A 26,697-nucleotide genomic window follows, 5' to 3' on the forward strand; every position below is an offset into this window, starting at 1 on the left:
GAGCTAGTGGACACTCCAGCCCCACCCTTGGAGGGTTTTACTACGTATGCACACAGATCTCCTAGAAATTTAAAGAGACAGTTTCCAATTAAAACCAAACAGCAACAGCTGGCCCTGAACTGTTTATAACTAGAAAAAAAAAAGTACTGAACAGGGATTGTGGAGCGGGACAACCAGACAAAAAAGGAAATAGGCCAAAAATTAAATTCTAAATTACGTCAAAACGACCAATTGTGGCATCTTGAAATTTCTCAAGAAGAAGAGTGAAAAGGGAAGCCCATTTCCTGATCACATCTACCTGGAGGCAATCAGAAAGCATATAAAATATCAAATACATACCCCCCTAAGTATTAAGGCCACAGATAACCACTGAAGATGCCCAAAAAACAGAAACAGATGACCATATCTGCACATGTTCCGAAACGAGATAAAGTGACTGAGGCAAATGAGCTGAAAGTAGACCTACACTCCATACTGGAAGATGGGCAGGCTTTGGAAATCCTGGAGAAGGAATTCAGAAAAATGATTATAAAATGTATCAAAACACTATACAATGTTGTTGAGAAAAATAAGGAAGAAGTCAAGAAAGTGCTACAGGAACAATCAAATAAGATAAATACAGCATTGGAAACAATCCAAAACATACAGAAAGAGGTCCAAACGATTAATAATAGAGTATCAGAAATGGACAATACACTGAAAGGGCAAAGGAGTAGAATTGAAGCCAGAAGTAGTGAGCTAGAAGATAAATCTCTCAACACTACTTAGATAGAAAAACAAACACAGAAAAGGATAAAAAAAATCTGAAGAAGGCCTAAGATTCATGTTGGACAACATGAAGAGGAATAACAAGAATTACTGGCATTCCAGAACAGGAACAATCACACAAGTACACAGAGGAAATAGTTGAAGAGCTTCTGGAAGAAAATTTTCCTAACATCATGAAAAGTGAAAAGACAAGCATTCAAGTAGCTCAACGAACCCCAGGATGGATAGACCCTCAAAGACAATCATCAAGACATATAATAATCAAGCTCTCCAAAATCAAAGATAAGGACAGGATCTTGAAAGCAGCTAGGGAAAAGAGAAATATAACATACAAAGGCAAGCAAATCAGATTAAGCTCAGATTTCTCAACAGAAACCATGCAGGCAAGAAGGCAATGGGGAGACATATACAAAACCCTGAAAGAAAAAAAACTGCCACCCAAGAATCCTCTAGCCAGCAAAGTTGTCAATCAAATATGATAGTGTAATCAAAACATTAGAGAATAAATAGAAGCTTAGGGATTTTTCCAAAGCCAACCTGTGCTACAAAACATCCTAAAGGAATATTCTCAGTTCTATGGACTGAGAACCTACAAGAACACACAACAACTACATATTGATGTATGTAGCACCATCACCCTGAACTCAGTCAACAAATGGAAGAGTCAAGAACAGAATAAAATTATAAGAACAGAGGATCTGGGAGGTCAGTATATGATCAAATTAATTACAATGTGAAAGAAGGTAAACATAGAGGAACAGAGATCCAGGTGGTAAGAAGGTCAAGTAAATTACTGGATAAAATAGACTGTCTTAAACAGAGGGAAGAACTAACGGAATATAAGGTAACCACAATGGGGCTGGGGTGGAGGATTTAGTTTGGGTATTGGGGAGAGCAATACAAGAAGGGGGGAGGAGGTAGAAGAACAAGATAGATAGGGGAACACTGAGACAGGTTTGCATGGCCTAGTGGGACAGAGGGAAATATTGATGCATACTCAACCTTGGAACAACAGGGCTCTGGGATACAGGGATCTAGGTATAGCTCGAAGAGGGTAAATAATACTAAAATCCTTGACTGCCTTATGAATATTCTTGCCTACTATTGTAAAATAGACACTTGAGTGGGATAGAAAGGAATGTTGGGAAACATGATTAGAGAAAACTTGTAAACCCGCCTTCAGCCTATAACTGATTAGAATAACTAAAAGGGGTTCTACAACTTGCCCAGTGAAATAGGCCTCATGCAAAGACTTTATAGAGTATAGGACCTTAGGTGGAATCCTGAGTCCCATCCACAACCTTATGAGGTGAGACATTCCCACTAGAAAGGACAAGCAGACTGGAACAGCTACAGTGACAGAAGAAGACACATCTTCATGATGAATCTGGCCTAAACTCAGAGCAGTAGTTACTCTAAATACCAACAGAGAGGGAAAGAGTATCCAAATCAAGTATCAATGCTATCCACTCTGTACACAGGGTAGATAGGGATGGTCAATTTAGACATTGGCTACCTAAAATGAGGGGGGCAATAAAGGCACGAAGTGACTGGCTTACAAGGTTTCAAGAGGGAGTTTAGTTTAAGAGTATGGGGGGGTGGGGAGAAAGAGTCTCCACTGAATAGCTGTCATCTTGTCTAGATGGGTCTGGTGAAAAGAGATGGGTACAAGATTCATAGGATTCAATAGTGAATAATTGTTATCATGACTAATTGCAACTGTCACAATTGTAAAAGTTTTATAACCAAAAAAAGGGGAGTGGTTAATCGTACAGTCCAGAAACAGAGGATACTAGGACCATCAAGAGAGAAGCGCACAAGCAGAATGTGGGATCTTATCCAGAGAAGCAGTGGCACCAGAGATGGAGGCAGAGATGGAGGCATGGCGAGGGGGAGCAGCTGAGGACTCTAGATTCATGGACTAAAAAGAGGGACTAAGAGATGGTGGCCAGGAGCAGACTTGCAGAATGTGTCCTTTGGAGATGTAAATTATTATATATGCCTGAGTGGGTTTTTTTGTTTGTATTTTAAAAAGCTAAAGTGGATAGAGAGAAATACTGTTAACTGATGGTACATGGAGGGGATTATAATCAATATAATGAAACGAGGTATATGATTTGTTGAATGTAAAACTGGTAATATGCCCTGTAAACTTTCACTCAATCCACAATAAAAACCTTAAATGAAAAAATCCCAGTAATGGATACAGCAAGCACGGGGGGTTGGGGGGATAAAGGGTACAGAGGTAAATACTGTTAACTGATGGTATATGGAATGGAGTGGAATTATAGTAATAACACAAAGGGTATCATTTGCTGAATGTGGGACTGATGATCTGCTCTGTAAACCTTCACTCATTTCACAATAAAAAGTTTAAAAAAAGAAACAAAAAGCTACTACACAGCCTAAACAGCCTAGTAATAGTACAATTTCAGACATATAGACCAATGGATCTGGCCAACTGATTTGAATAGATCCATATCTGTGCCCATTCCAAAGACAGGTGACCCAATGGAATACAGGAATCATAGAACAATATCATTAATATCACATGCAAGTCAAGTTTTGCTAAAGATAATTTTTAAATGACAGCAACAGTACATTGACAGGGAACTGCCTGAGGTTCAAACTGGATTCAGATGAAGATATGGAATGAGGGATATCATTGCTGATATCAGACGAATTTTGGATAAAAGCAGAGAATACCAGAACAATGTTTACCTATGCTTTACTGACTACGCAAAAGCTTTCAACTGTGAGGATCATGACAAGCTTTGGACCACATTTCGAAGAATGAGTATTCCGGAATGCTTAATTACGCTCATGAAGAACCTCTATGAGTCCTTCAAACAGAACCAGGGGACACTAAATGGTTCAAAATCAGAAAAGTTGTGTTCCAGGGTTGTATTCGTTCACAATGTTTATTCAATCTGTGTGCTGGGCAAGAAGCTGGATTATATGAAGAAGAATGTGACATCAGAATTAGAAGAAGACTCATTAATAACCTGTGATATGGAAACGACCCAACATTGCTTGCTGGAAGTGAAAAGGACTTTAAAAACTTACTGGTGAAGATCAAAGAGCAGTCTTTGGTATGGGTTGTACTTCAATATGAAGAAAACAAAACTCCTCACCATTGGACCAATAAATAACATCATAATAAATGGAGAAAAGACTGAAGCTGTCGATGACTTTACTTTGCTTGGATCCACCATCAACACCTATGGAAGCGCAGTCAAGAAATCAAATGATGAATTACACTAGGCAAATCTGCTGCACCAAGACCCCTTTAAAGTGTTTAAGAGCAAAGATGTCAGTTTGAGGACTAAATGGTGCCTGACCCAAGCCACAATATTTTCAATAGCCTCATGTGCATGTGAAGTTGGATAATGAACCAGAAAGACCATTCAAGAATTGATGTATTTGAGTTATAGTGTTGGAGAACAATATTAAAGGTACCATGGACTGCCAGAAGAACAAACAAGGCTGTGTTAGAAGAAGTACAGCCAGAATACTCCTTAGAAGTCAAGATGGCCAGATATTGTCTCTCATACTTCAGACATATTATCAGGAGGAACCAGTTCCTGGAGAAGGACATCATGCTTGGTAAAGTGGAGGGACAGAGAAAAAGAGAAAGACCCCCAGCAAAAAAGACTGGCACATTGGCAGCAACAAGGGCCCAAGCGTAACAGCAGTTGTGAGAATGGTGCTGGGCCGGGCAGTGTTTCATTCTGTTGTACACAGGTGTCTCTGCGTGATGGAACTGACTAGACAGAACTTAACAACAACACAGTACATGGCACTGAGTCCTGCTCTGGCACTCCAAGATAAGCACTGGGCTGCTAACCGCAAGGTCAGTGGTTCAAACCTACCATCCACTCTTTGGAAATCCTGCACAGGGGTGCTAAGGGTCTGAACCAACTTGAGGTTAATTAACAACAACAATGACATAAATACACTATCTAATATAACGAAAACACACAAACAGAAGACAACAAAATACATGACTGGGATCTCCTGAAAATTAGACACTATGCCCATCAAAATATTTTCCCAGAAGAGTAAAAAGAGAACCTACAGACTGAGAAAAAATTTACTCAATGGCATATCAGATATAGGATGAACCTCTAAAGTTTATAGAAAACTTCAAGTCCTTAACAACAAAAAGAACAAAACTCCAACTTAAAAATAAACACAGGACATGAACAGACACTTCACCAAGGAAGACATTCAGGTGGTGAAGAAATATCAGAAAAGCTCACAATCATAAGCTATTGTTGCTGTTCTGACCTCCAGCGACCCTGCGTAAGGTTCCAAAGAGCAGCTGGTGAGTTTGAACCACAGACCTCGCAGTTCAAACCAATCTTATGGTGGAGTGCTTGTCTTACAGCGCCACACCAGAAGTCCCCCATTAACTATTGTTGTTGTTGCTGTTAAGTGCCGTCGATTTGATTTCGACTCATAGCAACCTTGTATATGGTTTCCGAGAAGCAGCTGGTTAGCTTGAACAGCTGACCCTGTGGTTCAAACAGACTTTGCAGTCCAGCACATTATCCTGCAGCACCACCCCAGGACTCCCTAATTAGCCATTGTTGTTGTTAAGTGCCATCGAGTCGGTTCCGACCCATAGCGACCCTGTAACAGGGTTTCCAAGGGTGTAAATCTTTACGGGAGTAGAAAGCCTTATCTTTCTCCCGCGGAGCGGCTGGTAGTTTCGAACCGCTGACCTTATGGTTCACAGCCCGATTCGTAACCACCATGCTACCAGAGCTCCATTAGAGAGATACAAATCAAAACAATGAGTTACCATCTCACCCCAATTTTAATAACAAAGTTCAAAAACCAGAACACAACAAATATTGCTGAGGGCATGAAGAGACTGGAACCCTCATATACTGCTGGTGGGACTGTAAAATGGTATAATCACTGCAGAAAACAGTATGACACTTCCTGAAAACACTGGAAATCGATACCATATGATCCCACAATCTCACTACTAGACATATATTCAAAAGAATTAAAAGCCGTAATGCAAATAGGTATGTGTACATCCACGTTCATCACAGCACTACTGCACAATTCACAACATCAAAAAGATGGAAACAACCTACCTGCTCATCAATGGAAGACTGGACAAACAAACTATGGCACATACATACAATGGAATATTACCTGACATTAAAGACTAATGATGAACCTGTGAAAAACCTCAAACCATGGATAGACATGGAAGACATTATGCTCTGTGGAACTGTTGTTGTTGTTAAGTGAAGTGGAATTAGTTACAAGGCATAGTGACCTGTTTAGGGTTTCCAAGGCTATAAATCTTTGCAGGAGCAGAAAGCCTCAGCATTCTCTCACAGAGCAACCTGGTGTGGCACTGCAGGATAAATACATTGGACCCCCAGGTCTGTCTGAACCACAAGGTTGGTGGTTGAAAACCACAAGTCACTCCTCAGAAATCCTGTACAGGGTCACTGTGAAACAGAACTGACATGTTGGAACTTAACAACAACAACAAGGAACAAAGTTATGAAAATTGCTTATACATTAACTAAATATCTTAAGGGAGTAAGTTATTGGGCCTGGGGGCTTAGGACCGTGGTCTCAGGGGACACAGTGTCTGACACCCTACTTTGGTGAATAGCAACTAAGTTCTTAAAAGCTTGCAAGCAGCCATCCAAGGTACAACTATTGGTCTCTCCCTGTCTGGAACAAAGCAGAGGGAAGAAAATCAAAGACACATGGAAGCAATCAATCCAAAGGCTCTGAGACCAGAAGAATAACATGGTGACCAATTGCTATGAAATGGATCACGTCAGAAGGGCCAGGATTGTTGTTGTTGTTGTCAGGTGCCATCGAGTCGGAACCAACTCATAGCGACCCCATGCACAGCAGAACGAAACAATGTCTAATCCTGGGCCAATCTCACTACCGCTGCCACACTTGACGCCATCAATGATGCCACCTGGCTGATCCATCTCGTTAGGGGTCTTCCTCTCTTTCTCTGACCTTCCATCTTACCTAGCATGACATCCTTCTCCAGTGACTGTTCCCTCCTGACAATATGTCCAAAGTATAAGAGATGAAGTTTAGACATCTTGGCCTCCAAGGAGCACTCTGGCTGTACCTCTTCCTGGGAGAGAGGGCAAGAAAAATGTGGGATAGAGGGCAAGAAAAATGTGGGAAAAACATCATTTAAAAACATCACTAGAAAGACTAGGCAATGGGTCCCTGGCAGTGCTGTGGGCTAGGCATGTTGTTGTTGTTGTTAAGTGCCGTGGAGTCGGTTCCGACTCATAGCAACCCTACACAGGGTTTCCAAGGCTGTAAATCTGCCCCAAAACTATCTCTTCGGTTGTGAACTAAAAGCCGATAAAGATTAACACTTTAAGGTGGATAATGATGAAAATGAGCACTAGTTATCATTAAGAACGGTCAGTTTAGGAGCTGGTGCCAAGGATGAATTGCACATTGTTGAAGCAGAAGCAATGAATTATGAAGGTAGCCCAATTAAAGTCACACTGGCTACTTTGAAAATGTCTGTACAGCCATCGGTCTCCCTTGGGGCTTTGAAATAATGCCACCAGTGGTCTTACGGTTGAAGTGTGGCTCAGGGCCTGTGCATATTAGTGGACAGCACTTAGTAGCTGTGGAGGAAGATGCAGAGTCAGATGATGAAGAGGAAGAAGTGAAACTCTTAAGTATGTCAGGAAAGCAGTCTGCCCCTGCAAGTGGTAACAAGGTTCCACAGAAAAAAGTAAAGCTGGCTGCAGATGAAGATGATGATGATGACAATGACGACGATGACGAAGAAGATGATGATGATGATTTTGATGATGATGAAACTGAAGAAAAAGTTCCAGTCAAGAAATCTATACAGGACACGCCAACTAAAAATGCACAAAAATCAAACCAGAATGTAAAAGACTCAAAACCATCAACACCAAGATCAAAAGGTCAAGAATCCTTCAAAAAACAGGAAAAAACACCCAAAGAACCTAGTTCTATAGAAGATATTACAGCAAAAATGCAAGCAAGTATAGAAAAAGGTGGTCCCCTTCCCAAGGTGGAAGCCAAACTCATCAATTATGTGAAGAATTGTTTCCGGATGACAGACCAAGAGGCTAGTCAAGATCTCCGGCAGTGGAGGAAGTCTCATTAAGAAAATAGTTTAAACAGTTTGTTAAAATTTTCAGTCTTATTTCATTTCTGTAACAGTTGATAATCTGGCTGTCCTTTTTTATAATGCAGAGTGAGAACTTTCCCTACCATGTCTGATAAATGTTATCCAGGTTCCTTTGCCAAGAATGTGTTGTCCAAAATGCCTGTTTAGTTTTTAAAGATGGAACTCCACCCTTTGCTTGGTTCTAAGTATGTATGGAATGTTATGATAGGACATAGTAGTAGCAGTGGTCAGACACATGGAAATGGTGGGGAGACAAAAATATACACGTGAAATAAATTCAGTATTTTAATAAAGTAAAAAAAAAAAAAAACAACAAGGCTCCAGGAATTAATGAAATACCAATTGAAATGCTTCAACAATGATGCAGCACTGGAAGCAGTCACTAGTGTATACCAAGAAATCTCGAAGAGAGCTACTTGGCCAACTGACTGGAAAAGATTCTTATTTGTATCCATTCCAAAGAAAGGTGACAAAACAGAAGGTGGAAATCATCAAACAACATCATTAGTATCACATGCAAGTAAAATTTTGTTGAAGATAATTCAAAAACAACTGGCAGCAGTACATCATCAGGGAGCTGTCAGCAATTCAAGCTGAAGTCAGAAGGCGATGTGGACCAGGAGTATCACTGCCGACGTTAGATGGATCTTAGCTAAAAGCAGAGAAGACCCCAAAGATATTTACTGATGTTTTATTGATAATGCAATGGCATTAGATTATGTAGATCATAAAAAACTATGAATAACATTGGAAAGAATAAGAATTCCAGAACACCTAATTGTGCTCATGAGGAACCTGTACATAGACCAAGAGGCAGTAGTTTGAATAGAACAAGGGGATACTGTGTAGTTTAATGTTAGGAAAGGTATGTGTCAAGGGCGTGGCCTTTCACCATACTTACTCAATCTTTATGCTTAACAAATCATCTGGAAGCTGATTTGTTAAGAAAAACGTGGCATCAGGATTGGAGGAAGACTCATTAACAACCTGCAATAAGGAGATGATACAAAATTGCTTGCTGGAAAGCTAAAAGGACTTCTCAACGTCATAAAAACATTCTACTGTTTTATTTCAAAAGGTTTTGCACCTATTCAGATCTTTAATCCTATCTGGAATTTACTGTTGCATATATGTGTGGTGGTTCTGTAGGATAAACACTGGACTGTGAACTACAGAGCCAGAAGTTCGAACCCATCAGCCTCTCTGAGGGAGAAAGATGAGGCTCTCTGCTCCCGTAAAGGTTTACAGAAACCCTATGAGTTGGAACCGACTCCACATACTTAACAACAACAATAACACAGGTGAATTGAGAGTCCGGCCATGGCTCTGTAGAATAAGCACCGGACAGCTAGACACAAGATCAATGGTTCAAACCTATCAGTTGCTCCTCAGAAACCCTATGCAGGGTCGCTAAGAGTCATAACTGACTCAACAGCATTTAAAAACAACAAACTAGTGTAAATTGAGCAGTAAACTATTTTCCATGTAAAGAGCCAGTTCTCCCAGCACCATTTATCAAATAGCCTGTCTTACCTTAACCCCTTGATAACTCTTCTGCTTGTAGAGAGAAGTCTCATGTATGTTTATGTTTGAAATCTATTCCACTGATGGATTAGACCACCACTGGGTCAGCACCAAACTATTGTGATGACCCTGGCTTTATAGAAACCCTTGCTCCCCTCCTTGCTCTTTGTTCTTTGAACTGTCTGAAGTATTCTCAGATCTTACTCTTCCATAAGAATTTTACAATCAGTTTGGGCAATTTCATATTCTATGTAAAAATCAAGTAGGGGCTTAAATTAGATTATACTGAATTTCTAGATTAATTTGGGGAAAACCATGACATTAAGGCATCCTGGTGACATATGGTTAAAGTGCTTGGTTGCTACCCAAAAGGTAAGTAGTTTGAGTCCTCTCAACTACTCCATAGGAGAAAGATTTGGCAGTTTACTTCCATAAAGATTTACAGCCTTGGAAACTCGATGGGGCAGTTGTATATTGTCAACTTGACAGCAATGGTTTGGGTTTGGGTGACATGAAGTCCTCTCATATAGGAACATTGTTGTTAAGTGTCATCAAGTTGATCCCAACCCACAATGACCCGTATAAGGTTTCCAAGGAGCAGTAGTGAACTTGAACCACCAACCTTCTGGTTCAAACCGACTTTGCAGTCCAGCACTTTAACCCACAGTGCCACACCAGGACTTCGAACATAGCATATCATTTATTCAAATCTTTTCATTTATTAATATAATTTAGTATTAATTCACACCTTTTTTCAGTATTTTTAAAGGATTTGAAATTGTCTCCATAAAAGTCTCACTTGTCTTTTTTTTAATTATTATTATTTTTTAAGATTTATTCCTAAGTATTTTACAGATTTTATGCTAGGGTGGATTGTAATTTCTATGATCTTCTCAGATGTTTCTGTTGGGTGGGTAGTTACTATTACTCAATCTGTTCAACTCTATTATGAGGGTGAGTCAAAAAGTATCCACACTCGAGCTGGAGAATTTACTTTAATCAACTTTTAGAAAACACAACTATATAATTTTTCGGCATAATCTCCTTGCTTTTCAATACACTTTGTCCATTTGTCAACAAGCGCTCGTATTTCCTTATTAAAAAATGTCTTAGGCTGAGCTGTGAGCTGTGACTGCACCGCTGTCTTCACTTCTTCATCCTCGAAGGGCTGCTTTCAGGGGACCAAACAGGTGAAAGTCTGATGGAACAAGATCTGGACTATAGGGAGGATGCTTTAACACCTCAAAAGGAATTTTTACAGAATGTCAACAGTGCGGGCAGAGGTGTGTGGACATGCATTGTCATGCAAGATCACAACACCCTTGGATAAAAGTCCTCTGCATTTAATCTGAAGTATATGCTTCAGCTCTTCAGTGAGCATCTCACTGTAATGAGCACTGTTGATTGTTGAACCTTTTTCTTGATAGTGTTCCAATACTGGCCCTTGATAGTCCCAGAAAAGTGTAAGCATCATTTTTCCAGGGGATGGTTGACTTTTCAACTTTTTCTTGGTCAGCAATTGAGGATATTTCCATTCCGTACTCTGCCATTTACTCTCAGGCTCGAAGTGATGAATCCAAGTCTCGTCCCCAGTACCAATTAAGAAACGTATTTTCTTTGGGTGTCAGTCCAGATTTTGTCTGCAGATGTCTAAAGCTGTTTATGCTCTTCTATTAGTTATTTCAGTACTCATCTTGCACAAACTTTTCAAAACCTAAGTATGTTGTGGGTTATTTCATAAACAGAGTACAGCTGATTTGCCACATAATCCACTGTCACTCGTCTATTCCACAGAATCATTTCATGCACGCTCCACGCTGTCATCAGCTGGGGACATGGACAGGTGTTTTAATATAACCAGAGAAGGTTAATTTTTTTTTTTTTTAAAGTTTTTATTGTGAGGTTTACATGGGAGAACATCAGCTTTACACTCATCCTATCGTATTTCATTTCACTGCAATGATTTCCAACCCTTCCACGCATCATCAAATAACCAAAGGGTACACCACACAGGCCCGCCCCCACCCCCCAGTTGTCAGCACACAGCCCTTCTCCCTCCTTGAGTCTAGTGTCCCTAGCCGCTCCATCTGTCTACATCATCGTCTGTCTCCCATTCCTGGCGTCACTACCTCTCTGGGGAGGGTCCTGTTCTTCTCACTTGATGGTCCCACAGACCACCGCTCCTGGGCTGCAAAATCAGTCACTTTCCTCCTTTGGTCAAAAAACATCTACCTCTATATTTCATATCCTCACAGTCAGTCCTGATGGCAATCATTCACTATTGTACCTCAAGAGTCTTATCTCCATTTCCTTTCTCCAGCCTGGTCCCAATGGATTGGAAATTATTCAGTGGTGATTCTACCTTCCCCTGCCCCATCTGGAACAAGACTTCCTCTTGAAAGCTTGTAAGCCAGTCATTTCTTGCCTTTATAGGCCCCCCCCATTTTGGATAGCCAATGTCTAAGTTGGCCATCTCTGTCAACCCTACGTACCAAGGGGGGTTGGAGTGATCCTTGCTGTAAAGATTTGTTCCCTTTTTTGGGCTGCTACATCCATAAGTATAGGTAAAGTTCATCAAATTGTAGCAGGTTATCCCCCGTCCCCCGCCCCTTTCTTCTTCTAGTTGAGTTCTGATCATCCAGCCATTGAAGCCAAGTCAAGCAGGTACTATCTACACGAGTGAGGGTCATTTTTGACTCACCCCTGTAGTTCTAATAGTCACTAGCTTCTCTTGGTTTGTCTATGTCAGTAGTTATATTACCCATACCTTTCAGTATGAGTTGCACCTCATTGTAAAGAAAACAAAAATCCTCACCATTGGACCAATAAATAACATCATGATAAATGGAGAAAAGATTGAAGTTGTCAAAGACAACGTTGTTATTGTTGTTAAGTGCTGAGGATTCAGTTCTGACTCAGAGTGATCCTGTATAAGATTTCCAAGGAGCAACTAATGGGTTTGAACCACCAACCTTGAGGCTAGAAGTCCAGTGCTTATTCTACAGTGCCACACCAAGACTCCACAATGCTGAATAGAGGGGCAACGAGAAACGAGCCTGGTTTGTTCCTGATACTGCGTGTTTTTCAATGGAGAAAATTCAGTCTTCAGGCTCTGAAAGGGATCCATGAATCCAGAAAGGTGACAACGCCTACTCTAAATTACCATTGGACCATGTAAAATAAACAAATCAGTTATATGAAAGAAAGTAAAATAATCAAGCAAGACTTAGCACACAACACAGAACTCTGTGAGTCAGAGCAGGTACAAAGCTACCACTAATTGCCCTTTAAGGGTTTGGGGAGAGAGTCACACAGAGGAGATCTTAGACCAGGAAAGATGACTGGAGACACAGAGCAGGGGGCAAAACTGACAGAGGTAACACATGCTGCTGGGTGGACACAAACAGCTCCCTTCCCTTGCTTCATTCCGTTTACTCATCTATAAAGTAAAGCTAATAATATCTAAGTCTTATTTATGAGTCACAAACTCTATTGGCTGAAAAAAGGCAAATAAGGTTTTCTTTAAAGAGTTCTTATTGAGTGGGTAGACACAGAACTGCTTCAGGCCTTTTCCACATTAGCATGCACTTAGAGGAGGAAGAAACAAGCTGGTTGGGGAATAAAGAGTAATAGGCCCTCCTTGTAATCACACACAGGAGCCCCTCTTTGCCTTTGGGATGGCTGGTGTTTTCAGCAAACTACTTCCTCGGTAGTAAAAGTAAGTCTCCCCAGCACTGCCACATGATTAGGCCGGGGACTCCACACTGGCCACACTCTGCAGAGACTCCCCAATCGCCCCCAGGGCAGAGGGAGGAACTATGGAGAGGAAGCTTCCACAGGCAAAATGTGGGAGTACACTGGGTATCAGCCACTCCATGAGTCTGACTTAAGTTGGTCCAAAGGTCAGGCATGGCCAGAGGTCAGGCATTTTTGTACCCTACGAGTAGGAACTGCAAGAGAAATTCAATGGAGTCTCTGCTTCTCTTGCAGGGTCCAGAGACTCACAGCTCAACTTCAGCTCCCTCTGACAGGAACCAGAATCCTACACGCTGTCAATTACTAGGCTGTTCAAGAGTCACTTTTAGCTTGAGACAAATTGTGGGGCACCTGGACAAGAGAGCCAAGTGTGGCAGAAGCCAGAGCCCTAAGCAAACAAGAGGGGTCATGACCAGGGTGGAACCCTGAGGAACACCATCTTCACTCTGGACAACCAGCCAGAAGATTTAGGAGCTACACACAGAAACGAGTCTGTGCTACTAAACCGTAGACTCTTAAATCTCAGGATGTTTGAAGAGATCTGGCCAGAACAGAGAAAAGGATATACAAAAAACACAGTTGCATTTCTTTGGTTTTTCAGATAAACTCTGACCCTCTGTGTGAAGTGTAGTTCAAATGGCAGATTCGACTCTTCCGGTAAGCAATGCACCTCGCATCTCCTGTTAGTAGTATCAGTATGGCACTTCACACACAGAAGAAATGTCATTTATATTGGGGTTGCACTACACTGTGCTGGCTTCTGTCAGGGATAATGATGAAACTAAATTGAACGCTGCCTGGCACTAGGATTTGAGTTATGAAGCAGCGCGCCCCTGTCACTTCACTACACCCTCTGAGAGTGTGCAGTTGGCTAGATTTGTGAGATGCAGGAAGAGTTCCCCTGCGGGACCACACTCTTCAGCCCCTCTGTCATAAATCCCCTTCAAACCTCCCTCCCCAAGCGCTTTAACTGGCCCTGACAACTTTTTTTTGCTTTGGCTGGCTCTGCCAACTTTTTTTTTTTGGAGGGGGGGGAGGGGAGGGGGGACTTGAGGCACAGTATGCCAGCACTCTCTAACAGGATCTCTTCAGATCATCCCAACAACAGGCACCTTCCCTGTCTCCATAGACGAGAAAGGCTAGCAACTCAGAAGAAGCGACTTGCTGGGGTCACAGAGCTAATATACAGAACTACTCACAGGACCCCAGAAACAAAATAACAGCAACTTTCCTGCCTACCCCAGGTTTCTAACGCAGGACCCTCCTGGCCAGCCCTGAGAGGTGGACGTTAAATGACCCTCCCTCCCGCACAGTCGCAGACACGCACCCGTCCCCTACACCCAACACTAGCACCTAGGAAACCGCACGGAGCCTGCTCAGAGTTCGGAGCTCCGAGTCCATCGAAGACACAAGGGGCGAGGTGGCAGGACCGGGATTCCTGGGCCACGAACCAGGTGGAGGGCGCAGAGAGCCATGCCTGAGGACAGTGAGCGCCCCCACTTCGCCCCCCGGGAACAGGCTCCCTCTCACACCCGGTCGGCAGGTGTCCCCAGCAGTTTCGGCTTGGAGACCACACTTGTAGGCTGCAGAGCCTGGTGGCACCGCCCGGGGAGCTCCCTCCCGCGCGTCCGGTTTCCGTGGAAGCCCATGAGGACCACCTCGCCCTCCCTTGTCAACAGCCCCGCGCGCCGCGCTTCAGCGGCTCCTTCCCGCCGGGCGTCTAGGCCGCCCCTGCGCCCCAGCCTCGTGTGCGGCGCCCCCTCCTGCCTCGCTGCGCCCGCCGGGCGGGGAAAGTTTGGGGCGCGCTGGGCGGCCTCACTCACCTGGCCCAAGTTGAGGTAGCCATGCGCCGCGGCCACGCGGTCCGCCGCCGCCGTGCCGCCCAGCACTTGCACTGCCCAGTGGTTGGTGTAGACGGGGCGCGGCGGCGGCAGCGCGGAGCAGGCGACGGACAGCGAGAGCAGCAGCAGCCAGCGCCGGGCGCTCGGCGCCAGCAGGAAGCGGGCCCCACCAGGGCCTCGCGCGGCCCCAGCGCCCTCTGAACCCGCGGAGGCAGAGACTGCAGCCCGGGGCGACAGCCGGGACCGCGGCGCGCGCGGAGGCATGGCAGCGGCAGGCTCGCGCGGCGCCCGAGCAGCTAGTGCGCCAAGGGGGTGGGGTGCCGCCTTTTAAAGCCGTCCACGCCGGGGAAGGAGGCGGCGACCGCGGCGCGTTCCCGCCTGAGCTTCCCCGCGGCCACCCCTCGGCTCGCGCGCCTGCGGCCGGCCACTCAAGCCCACCCCACCACTCTTCCAGCGTAGGGCAGCACCAGTAGTAGCTCCAAAGGCTCCCGCCACCGGGGACTTCTCAGCGTACTTTCGGGACACAGGATGGCCCAAGTTGCAGCACTGGTCCCGCGAGTTCTAGTAGGAACGGGGAGTATCAAAGAGGGAGGGCCTCAGGTGAGCCCCCATCCTCCAAGCTAATTGGCTCAGGTGGACACACTCTCCCCTAGGCAGCCACCCTGGGTGGTCGCAGGCACGGAGTTATAGTCTGAGAGGCTAGGTGGCCTTCCTTCCTCATCTTAGGGTTAGACCTTGCAAGAGTTCTGGGGTGTAGTGGGAAATAAACGCGCTGAAAGCCCTCCCTCAGAACCAAACCTGATTGAAAGGGCAGGTTGAATGTGGATCAAAAGCGTTTGGCAAATTAGCTGATTACATGAGTGGATAGGAGAAACCTGAGAGAATTCACCTGAAGCAGACAGTCCTGCAACTTGTTGGTTTGCAGGTGAATCCCTAGACTACCCACTCAATATTTGCTTGAACTTAGCCAAGTAGTGTCCCTGTTGTGTACAACTGCTCAGCCTGTAAGATGGGAATAATATCTGCTCCTTAGCCTGTTTTGGAGATTCCATGAGCTCTCACTAAACGTTTTTGTTTTTTTTTTTCATGAGCCAGGGGCCTGCCACAGTCTAGGCCCTGTCTAGCTTGGAAGCACCCACTAGACTGGGCCAGCTAGTGGGAGAGAGTTGAATCTTTCTTGGCCCTGCTGTGGAGTATCCTGAGCATTCTGGATGTGTCGCACCTTGAGCAAGCAAATGGGAAGAGGTAAAGATTGCTGCAGGGTCTCTCCTCCCAGCCCTCACATGCAGAAAGCTAGCCTTCCACGGAAATCCTTCAGAAGTGTAAAAAGGCCAAGAAGGCCTTGAGGTATGTAGGAAACCTTCAGCTTATCTGGTGCTTAGCCTCCAGAAGCAGTCACTTTGCTAGAGTGCCTGGCAGACCTCACTTTCCTGAGTCTGTGGCTTGGCAGATGAAGGTGGAAGTGAGAGGCCGAAGTTGGGAGGGACCAGGGCAAGATCTATTGAGAAGGTTTCCTGAGGTCCTTCCAACCTTCCTTTCAGGAGACCTTTGGTTTCGTAACCCACATGATTCACCCTTTCTGCAACTGTGAGTCACTCCCTAATGGAGGGTGCAGAAGGAGAGGCTTGGAGGAAGGCCTAACCCATACATTCCAAATCCACCTTCACAAGGTCCCCTCTTGGCACCTGGGAACTGACTCCTGAGCAAAGTTCCATTTTAGCACTAGATCCTACTTCTCCACCCCTGCCTTCCCTTAGCTGATTGGGACCAACTTCCTGGGCAGGTAGGCACCCTAGGCCTGTCCCACTCACAGAGTGTGGGCCTTTCATTTCCCTCCTATAGATGACTTGAGCACTATAGATCTACCTGCCCACAGCTGCCGTACTTGAGAGACGCAGGCCCTAATACAGACAAGGTAGTCCTAGGGAGCTCTGTTCGGCAGAAGCTGTCCAGAACCTCCAGCTGCCTTAGATTGGCTGACTACCCAGTCAGCTGGTCCTCAGAAGACCAGCTCTGCCATTTACCAACAAGACCTCCGGGGAACACATGTCCCTTTTCTGGCCCCTTTTGGCACAACTATCTCTCAGACACCTCCCAGTCTCTGTGTATTTTTTTAACTTCAAAAATATGGTCCTTTTTAAAATAATGCTTCAACAACAACAATAGCATGATGAAGTAGTCTATACCTTCCAAGAGTGCCCCTAAGAAAGTAGTGATTTTTAACAAGCAGAAGATAAGGTTATTCCTTAGTAATTTGGCAGATCAAGGGATTCTGCTCACTGAACTGAGAGGAGACTGAAATGCATCTTTTAAAAAAAAAAAAAAAAAAAGGAATCCAAATTTATTTTATTAGTAGGTGTGGTCATTTTAGGCTAAATTTCCCATTTGTTGTGGAAGTACTCAGGTAGTATCTTGGCTCCAATATTACAGGAAGACCAGCTACTCCAAATGAACATCCTAAATCATACCTTCCTCCTGTGCATTTCCTTTGGATTTGCATGGTGGCAGGATTTGCTCAGTCACCAGTACCACCACCTGCATTGTGGTAGATTTTAATAACAGTCAGTTTGTCTTCTCTAAGGGAGGGGATATATTACTCATAATTCAGGGTCCACCTCTCCAGCCAGCACTTGAGGGTTACATAGCTCTGAGACGGGGGTCTGCTGTTTCCCTAGATTGAGGCCAGGCAGGTCATGAACGAGAAAAGCGATTGGAGGCTGGTCATATTACAGATCTTTTAGAAAATGCTAGTGTAGAGATAGGATATTTATACTAACTTCTTTCCAAGAAGAGTCACCTGGAAGATGCTATTGAATACTGTTTCCTTGTGCTCACTGCTGACCTCATTAGAGTAAGTGTATGATTGCCAAGCTGGTAAGTGTATGATTGCCAAGCACAACCAAGAGCACTGGACAACAGATGACTGCACAGCCATTTCGAGTCTGGTTGAGAAATTGCCTCTATTTAGGCAGGAGCTGGAATCACTGGTGGCCCAAACAGTTACGCACTGAACTTCTAACTTCTAACACCCAGGAGCACCTCAGAAGAAAGACCTGCCAATCTGCTTCTGAAGGTCATAGCCCTAAAAATCCTATGGAGCACAGCTTTACTTCAGAGCACATGGGGCATTATGAGTCATAATTGCCTCAATGGTAACTGGTAAAGCAATAGATGCTTTACTGGAACTGATGAGTGGAACCTGAGTTCTAGGGCCGTGGCAGCAGCAATGGCAATTTTTAGTGTATAAGTAAGTGGTAAACAAAGCTGGCAGCCTGATATATCTATCAGCTAGATAGTTACACGCCATGGGAAAAGGCTGAGAAAATGTTTGATCTACTGCTACGAGCACATGCTGGTCTCCTTCGATCAGCACGACAGCATCCGGGTGGCTATCAATGGGACGGACATGAATGGAAAGTACACAGCCAACAGGAAGGAGGTGCTAGAGTACCTTGGCAACCCTGCTAATTACCCGGTGTCCATTCGATTCCACTGGCCCTACCTCACCTCCAATGAGAAGCTCATGCTGGCCTCCATGTTCCACTGGCTCTTAGCCATGGTTCCCAGGGGTCTCCTGAACAGGGCAGCTCAGGCATTGAGATGCTAGAGACAGATACATTCAAACTACACTGCTTCCAGACACTGTCAGAGATTAAGTTTGTGGTGCTGGCGGATCCTAGACAAGCTGGAATTGATTCTCTTCTTTGGAAAGATTCATGAGATTTACTCAGACTCTGGTAGCGTAGTGGTTACGAATCGGGCTGCGAACCTTAAGGTCAGCGGTTCAAAACTACCAGCCGCTCCACGGGAGAAAGATGAGGCTTTCTACTCCCGTAAAGATTTACACCCTCGGAAACCCTGTACAGGGTCGCTATGGGTCGGACCCGACTCGATGGCACTTAACAACAACAACAACAACATGCCCTCAAGAATCCATTCTACTCCCTGGAAATGCCTATCAGCTGTGAGTTGTTTGACCAGAATCTAAAGCTAGCCCTGGAGGTCGCAGAAAAGGCTGGAACTTTTGGACCTGGTTCATAGACTGAACCTACATCTGACCCCAACATTCTGAGAGTCCGCTATTCTCACCTCACTGGAGCTCCCGACAGTCTTGTTCATGCACATGAAAATGGGTGGCTGCTGAGTGATGACATGATCTGATCTCTGAGCCTTAATCCCTTGCTCTCTTCTGTCATGGTTCTACTTCCCAACTCTGTGCAGATTTATTTATGGAGGAGGTAGGCCCATGAATGCTGTAATAAACATAATTTTGACCTCAAAAAAAAAAATTGTCTGATGGGTACCACTTCCAGGATACTGGAAAAGAGCATGGGTTCAAATCCAAGCCTCACCACTCACTGCTTGTGCAATCTTAGGCAAGTTGTTTTGACTTCCTCTGCTGGAAAAAGGCAATAACGACACTAGTCCCTGTAAGGGAAGGCCAACAGGAATGAATACGGGGGATTACCCCTCCCAGCCCCTGGCACTGAGTAAGCATTTGCTAAATGGTGACAGTGGTGTCTAACTCGGTGCTACCCACTCTGCCCTGTCTTGGTGTTCACCAAGCATCCAAATGTACAATGCTCCAGTCATTCCAATTTGCACATGTTTTCACATTTTTATTCTATTAACTGCCATCTAGTCAGTCCCCATGCATGGTCACCCTACGTGCAGTTAAATGACCACTGCATGGTCTCTCCCCACGATTGGTTGCAGGACAGACTGTTGTGATCCATAGGCTTTTCATTGCTTGATTTTCAGAAATAGTTACCAGGTCTTTCTTCCTAATCCATTATAAACTGGAAGCTCGGTTGAGACCTTTTCAGCATTGTAACAATATACAAACATCCACAAACAGGTGATACATTGACCAGAAATCAAACCTATGTTTCCTACATGTAAAGAGAATTCCACCATTGTGCCTTTCTTTCACAATTTAGCATATCTAAAATCAGGAAACGTCTAACAACTGGTGTTTTGCACTCACCACTGCTCTGGCCTGAACTCCAGTTCTTCTAGAGAGGGTCTGTGTTTGCTCAGCCAGTATCCCTGAGATCTCTTGGAACACTACAGAGGCTATGTGACTCAAACTGCAAACTAGCTTACACTTCAAATGACTAGGGAAAGCTACTTCTCTCTCTTTTTCCCTCCCTCGACCAAGGTAGAGACCCGGGCTTCCTTGCTCTTCATTTCTGTGACAGGATAGCATTTTATTGTTTCAGTTTTACAAAAGGACCTCCTATGAGAATTCCACCATGGACACGTCTTCTTTCTTATTAATACACAAGATAAGATGGCATTTTCCAATCAGGAGTGTCTCTTTGACTTGATCACAGGTGATATTAATGCCTCAAGAAATTGCAGTAAAGAGACCCATTGGACTATTAAGTCGGCAGTTCAAACTCACCAATAGCTCCTCAGAAACCCCATACAGGATCACTACAAGTCTGAACACACTTGATGGCACTTAACAACAACAAATGTGTTTGATCCATTTTTCCTTTTAAATTATTTAGATAGATAGAGAGAGAGAGAGAGAGAGAGAGAGAGAGAGAGAGAGAGAGAGAGAGAGAGAGATACCATGTATATTAGTTTCCTGTGGTTGCCATAGCAAATTACCACAATCTTTATGGCTTAAAACAACAGCAATTTATTCTTTCATGGTTCTGGAAGCCAAAAGTCCTAAATCAAGGTACTGGGAGGGCCCCACTCCTCAAAGGCTCTCGAGGAGACTGTCCTTGGTTCTCACCGTTTCTGAATGTTCCAGGCATCCTTTGGCTTGTGGATGCATCGCTCCAATTCCTGCCTCCATCTTTACGTGGTGGTCTCCTCTGTGCCGATGTCTTCTCTCTTGTCTCTTATGAGGACACTTGTCACTGGATTTAAGTCTACTCAAGTAATTAGGAATTAGGAGTTCCTGGGGGGGGGGGAGGGGGCACAAAAGGCTAGATGCTTTCCTACTAACTCAAAAATTGACAGTTTGAACCCACTCGGCGCTACCTCAGAAGAAAGGCCTGGTGATCTTCTGAAGGATTACAACCTTGCAAACCCTGGAACAGTGATACCTCCACACGTGGAACCACTATGACTCGCAATCAACTCCACAGCAACTAGTTTTGGTTTTGTTCCCTCTGTAATCCAGGATGATCTGATTTTAAGAATTATAACAATTTCATCTGTAAAGCCCTTTTTACCAAATCAAGGAACATTCACAGGCTGCTGGGACTAGGACCTAGACATATCTTTTAAGGGGCATTATCCAACCCACTATAATGTCTTACAAATAATTCTATACTAGAAAGTCATTGTCATTGTTGCTAAGTGTCACTGAGTAGGTTCCGACTCATAGCAAACCCTGTATAGGGTTTCCTAGGAGTGTCTGGTGAGTTTGAACCACCAACCTTGCAGTTCAAACCAACCTTGAGGTCAAATGCTTATTCTATGGCGCCACACCAGAAAATCTGCCCTGAATCCTCTGACAATGCAGAAGCATTTCGTAAAGTACCAACTTGGCCAGTTTGGATTTTCAAATATTGTTATTTCTGTGCAGATAGAATTGGCATGCTCAGACTACATGGCATTCAAGTGTGAGAAGTGCAGCGCTGGTTACAGAGAGAGTCCGTGGTGCTGGTGGCCCTCCGCTGGTCCTGGTCTGCGGAGAGGACGTGCTGGTACAGATGTTACACATGGAGTGGCATGTCAGCCTGTGCCCTCAGCCACGGAGACAAGGAAATGCCCAGGGAAGAATGGACCTTCAGCCATGCTGCCGGTGTCCCAGGCCTCATTGTCTATAACACCAGGGCTCCTGGTATGCCCCCTGTCTTCTCCCTCTCATACTTCTCTTTTCATGCAGCCCAAGTCCCCTCTTTAGCCCCTTCAGCAGTGGAAGCTTAGGGCCCTTGCCCTAGTCTGCCCCTTAGGTCTCGGGGTCCCTCCATGCACTGCCTTGCTCTCTGTTATCACCGTTTCTCTTGGTCATCTTGTCAGTGTCTGTGCTGACTCACATTGAACTCTATGCTCTTTTGGGGGTTACTGTGAGCATCAGGGGAAGGGAGGGTGTGGAGGGCTTGAGATGCCCAATCCCACCCCACTTCTGCCCCACTCTGCCTGTCTGGTAGACTCTGCCTTTATCTCTAAATCCTAGTTGCCTTAAGACAGAGTTGTGTTAAAAACTGATTCTACTGCAAAGCCCTTTGAGCAGATCTTCCAATTATGTGTCTCAGTGTCCCCTCATAATCGCCCACCTGGGAATTTAGTGCCAAACAGGAAATTTAGAGGCAAAAACTGTGGCTCCCTGAAAACTTTTCTGACTTAGAATGAGAGCTTTGTAATTCATCAGGGTTTCCTTTCTGCCTTGGTTACCATGAGGCTGAGAACCACTTATAATAAAAATATAAAACACAAATATTTATTTCATTTTAGCTGACACAGTTAGGAGACTTTGGGCTGTAAATAATCAAATATCCAAGTAATCAGGACAGTTTATTATTTCACAGAACAGAAATCCAGTGGTAAGTGGACCTGGGGTTGTTCTTCAGCATCTCAGGGATATCAAACTTGGGGTACATTTTCCATGCTTTCTTCATTGCACCTACTCCATGACTGCTATGGTTTGGAAGCTCATATCTCTCAAGACAGCCTTCAAGGGAGAAAGGATGGGAGCCACTTTATATCTCTCTCTTTATATGCTGCCCTCCTTAAGGATGAGGTGCCCCAAACTCCCACCTGTGTCCTCTCAGATCCCACTACCTAAACTAGGTCACAAGCCCACTTCCTGTCAAAGATCGCTGACAATGGGAATGGTGGGTTTAGATCAGTCTTGGCTTTTCTCCTGGAAGAGCAATTATGAGGCACATCACTGTCCAGGGCTATGTGCTGTGTAAACCAAAACCAAACTCACTGCCATCAAGTCAATTCTGACTCAGATCTAAGGCATTTGAGTCTATGTACAGCTAAGACAGATCACAGTCCAAACTCCATTTTGGTAGGTGTATAAGAGTGTTCTAAAATTGAGGCACTCAGCATACCCAGAAATGATTGATTGAGGGTTGAATTAGACTCTATTTTAGCTCTATCGACTTCATTTGTCTCAGGCCCTGTTTCTGCTTTACACTATATAAGATCACTTCAAAAATCTAAGGAGTTTGACTTCATTAAATGGCTCATACAGGGGTAAACCAAACTATTTGTTTGCCCCTTTTCTGTAAAGTTATAACCTTTGTATGAATTCCAACAATTTGCTAAAAAGTTAATGTGGCTATGCTTAGACAAGTTTGGGCAAGCCCAGGAGGGTCCAAGAAATAATCTTTCAAGAATGTAACTATGCTTAGGAGAATCCAGGGAGGGTCAAACAATCAGAATTTTGCCTGAGAAGTTCCTGCTTTTCAACTATCCATATGTCTCCTCCATTCTAGCAGACGGGGTCACTTTGTAACTGCCTGGTTGTTCTGTGCTAACCTGGTTCATGAATCACTCTGAGGTGGTGGTGATGGTGTGCCGTTGAGTCGGTTCTGACTCATAGCAATCCTGTATAGGTCTTTCAAGGCTATAAATCTTTACAGGAGCAGAAAGCCTCATCTTTCTCCTGCGGAACTGCTGGTAGTTTTGAACTGCTGACCTTGAGGTTAGCAGGGCCTTGAAACCACTAAGCTACCAGAGCTCCTTTAGAATGAGTATAATCTATAAATTAAATAACAATACAAACCAGCCTTAAGCAATTGCTGGCTGACTCTGGTCCCCTCTCCTGCCCCCTATCCCTCAGGATCACTTGCACTGTAACTGCCCAGGCCCAGCAGTAGGACAAATGTCTTCTTCCTTTGTGATGATATCCCTTTAACTACAGGGATGCCTACCTACTCTTCCCAAGAGAGCATGAACTTGGACTTCTCAGCAAATAGGGTAAAACAGAAAATGGAGGGGGTATGGGTACAGGGGTAGAAATTAAAGTCTCGATTGGGAGAGAAATGCCAGAAAATGATGCTTTTCTAGAAAGGAATGGGTTGGGGAACCAAGGTGTATAGATCATGGGGAAAATGTTGCATAGGCCTCTTAGAAGATGCAATATGAATGGAGGGACCTGGCTGGGGTGGGTCATCTCTGGGAAATCTCTACAGATCCTATGCCCTAGAGTTGTCTTCCCTTCCCCTGAAGAAACAAAGGCCAGGGAGGGCCAGAAATCAGGAACACCATTACTTCTTTGTCCTGCTGACCTTGGGGAAGTGGGGGAGGGTGCTTCCTGCTTTCCAAAGCGTCCCCTCCCACTCTGGTTTCCCCAGAATCCCAGGAACTGCAAGATTTTGCTCTGGCAGTTACCCACACTTCTGCCCCTTTAATCTTTGGCGTATCCAGCTCCTTCCCCTCAGCTATGCATTTCCTGGGTTTTCCACAACCTAAAAAGGCACCCTGCCCCTTGCTGCCCCTTCATACACCGCTCTGTCTCTCCTTCTTCCTTCATGACCAAGGCTCTGGGACAGGTCCCATAGCTTCACACTTTACTCCTATACCAACTCTCTGTCTGTTCAGCATCTGTATCAGAAACACAAGAACACCTTGATGTTTCTCTCACTTGTTCTTCTTCCTTACACAGGTCTGGCAGTTGTGTGAGAAATAGGGCGTATTTCCACTCATCTGAACAACTCTCATGTCAATATTTCTGCTGTTAGTTGCTATAAAGTCCACTTGGACTCACAGTGAGCTTGTGTCTAACAGAAGGAAGCACTCCCCACTCCTGTGCCATCTCCATGGTTGTTGATATGTGTGAGTCCATTGTTGCAATGATTACGTTTTGCTATGGATTGAATTGTTGCCCCCCACTATTTGTGTTGGAGTCCTAACCCCTATACCTGTGTAGCAATATGATTTGGAAATACAATTTTCTTTGGTATGTTGACGAGTCAAGTAGCTTGTGTCCCTTCTTACAGAGAAGATAGAATCCTATAGGCGCTGTATGGTGCTGTGAGGAACTCTGGTAGCTTAGGGGTTACAAGTCAGGTTGCTAACCTCAAGGTCAGCAGTTCGAAACTACCAGCTGTTCCATGGGAGAAAGATGAGGCTTTCTGCTCCGGTAAAGATTTACATCCTTGGAAACTCCAAACAGGGTTGCTATGAGTCGGAACCAACTCCACGGACATCATCACCACCACCATGGTGCTGTATTATAAGCACTAGATTGCTAACCCACCAACCATTCCTTAGAAACCCTATACAGCATTGATATGAGTCAGAACCGACTCCATGGCACATCATCACCACCACCATGGTGCTGTATTATAAGCACTAGATTGCTAACCCACCAACCATTCCTTAGAAACCCTATACAGCATTGATATGAGTCAGAACCGACTCCATAGCACTTAACAACATTAGAGGGTGTCAGAGAGACCTGCTCATTCACCCACATGCACGTGCCCTCCAGCACTGCATTCTCATCATTACTCAAGACAGGTGGCTCCTACCATGTCCTATCCCCCCACCCCCACCCCACCCCCAAGCCATATGCTGGATCCCAGCCCAAGCCAATTATCAGGGACCTCCCTTTACCAGTTCTCACTGGATTATCATCAGTTATTTCACCCATCCGAAAAACAAAACAAAGCAACTATCTGGTCCCCAAATGTCTTTTCAACGACCTTTACACTTCTCTCCTCCTAAAAATTGACTTCACCCAATTTCTCTCCTGTTTGTTCTTAAACCCACTTCAGTCAGGCAGGCGCTCCCCACCCATCAGCATGGATCTTATCACTTCATCAGTAGCCTCCAGTGGCCAGCTCTCAGGACTCCTCCAAGGAAACCTTCCCACAGCATTTGACATAGTTGTGTGCCGCTTCCTTGGTGCTCCTCTGGACACCTATGCTCCCAGCTTTCATGGGATTCCTAGCATCAGACAGCTCCCAGTTTGGGGGCCTCTTTTCTTTTCCATCTACCTTCACTTCCTGGATGATCTCATTCATTCTTTTTTTTAAAGTTTTTATTGTGAACTGAGTGATAGTATATGTGGCAGAACATCATCTCTACATTCATCCTATCATATTTCATTTCATTCAAGGCCACACCTTGGCTACCCCATCTTCAGCTCTTTACACGACATTTCTACTGCAGCCTCCAGTCTCTTAAACCTGCAGTGGCCTATGCCAGCCTCCTCACCCCCATCTCACCCAGACTCTGGGCTGAGGTTTCCCCTGACACTGCTCGGTGGTCTGTCTGATTCTCAACTCCCCCAGCAGTGCTCTCTTCTGTGTACCCACAGCACCCTGCAGCCCAGGTCTTCAGCATGCACGTGACTTTGGTGAGAATGTTCCACGTGGGCTCTCTGACTCCAGCCTGCTCCCTGTCAGTCTACTCTTCATCCCTATCATCCCAGAGTTATCGACCCTAAGCCACTGCCTCTGCTGAGACTAGGAGAGGGAGTCTTCCAGCCACCAGGAAGGAGTCCAGACTCTAGCACATGCCTCTCAAGGCTCTTTGCAAATTGGCATTATATCTTTCCCACTACTGTTCCCAGATAAACTAGCTACCCTAGGTCCCCATGCCTGGGCTGTCATTTGTTATAAGCACTAGACTGCTAACCACAAGTCAGTGGTTTAAACCCACCAGCTGCTCCTCGGAAACTCTATACAGGGG

The 26,697-nt window shown here is 44.7% G+C and overlaps 1 protein-coding gene and 3 pseudogenes across 2 annotated transcripts in view; 2 read left to right on the forward strand and 2 right to left on the reverse strand.

Moving 5' to 3' along the window:
- PCSK6 (proprotein convertase subtilisin/kexin type 6) overlaps positions 1-15,342 on the reverse strand; it is a 358,296-nt gene extending 342,954 nt beyond the window's left edge. For both annotated transcript variants that reach the window (XM_006874527.1, XM_006874526.1), the window contains exon 1: positions 15,061-15,342. In XM_006874527.1, the coding sequence (XP_006874589.1) occupies positions 15,061-15,342 (282 nt within the window). The remainder of the gene's footprint in view (positions 1-15,060) is intronic.
- LOC102836153 lies at positions 7,113-7,993 on the forward strand (annotated as a pseudogene).
- Positions 15,343-16,289: 947 nt separating the features above from the next.
- LOC102811334 lies at positions 16,290-19,119 on the forward strand (annotated as a pseudogene).
- Positions 19,120-20,791: 1,672 nt separating this feature from the next.
- The window catches only part of LOC102811724, a 51,748-nt pseudogene continuing 45,842 nt past the window's right edge, over positions 20,792-26,697 (reverse strand).

Source organism: Chrysochloris asiatica, unplaced genomic scaffold, assembly GCF_000296735.1.
Source record: "Chrysochloris asiatica unplaced genomic scaffold, ChrAsi1.0 scaffold00282, whole genome shotgun sequence".
NCBI lineage: Eukaryota > Metazoa > Chordata > Mammalia > Afrosoricida > Chrysochloridae > Chrysochloris > Chrysochloris asiatica.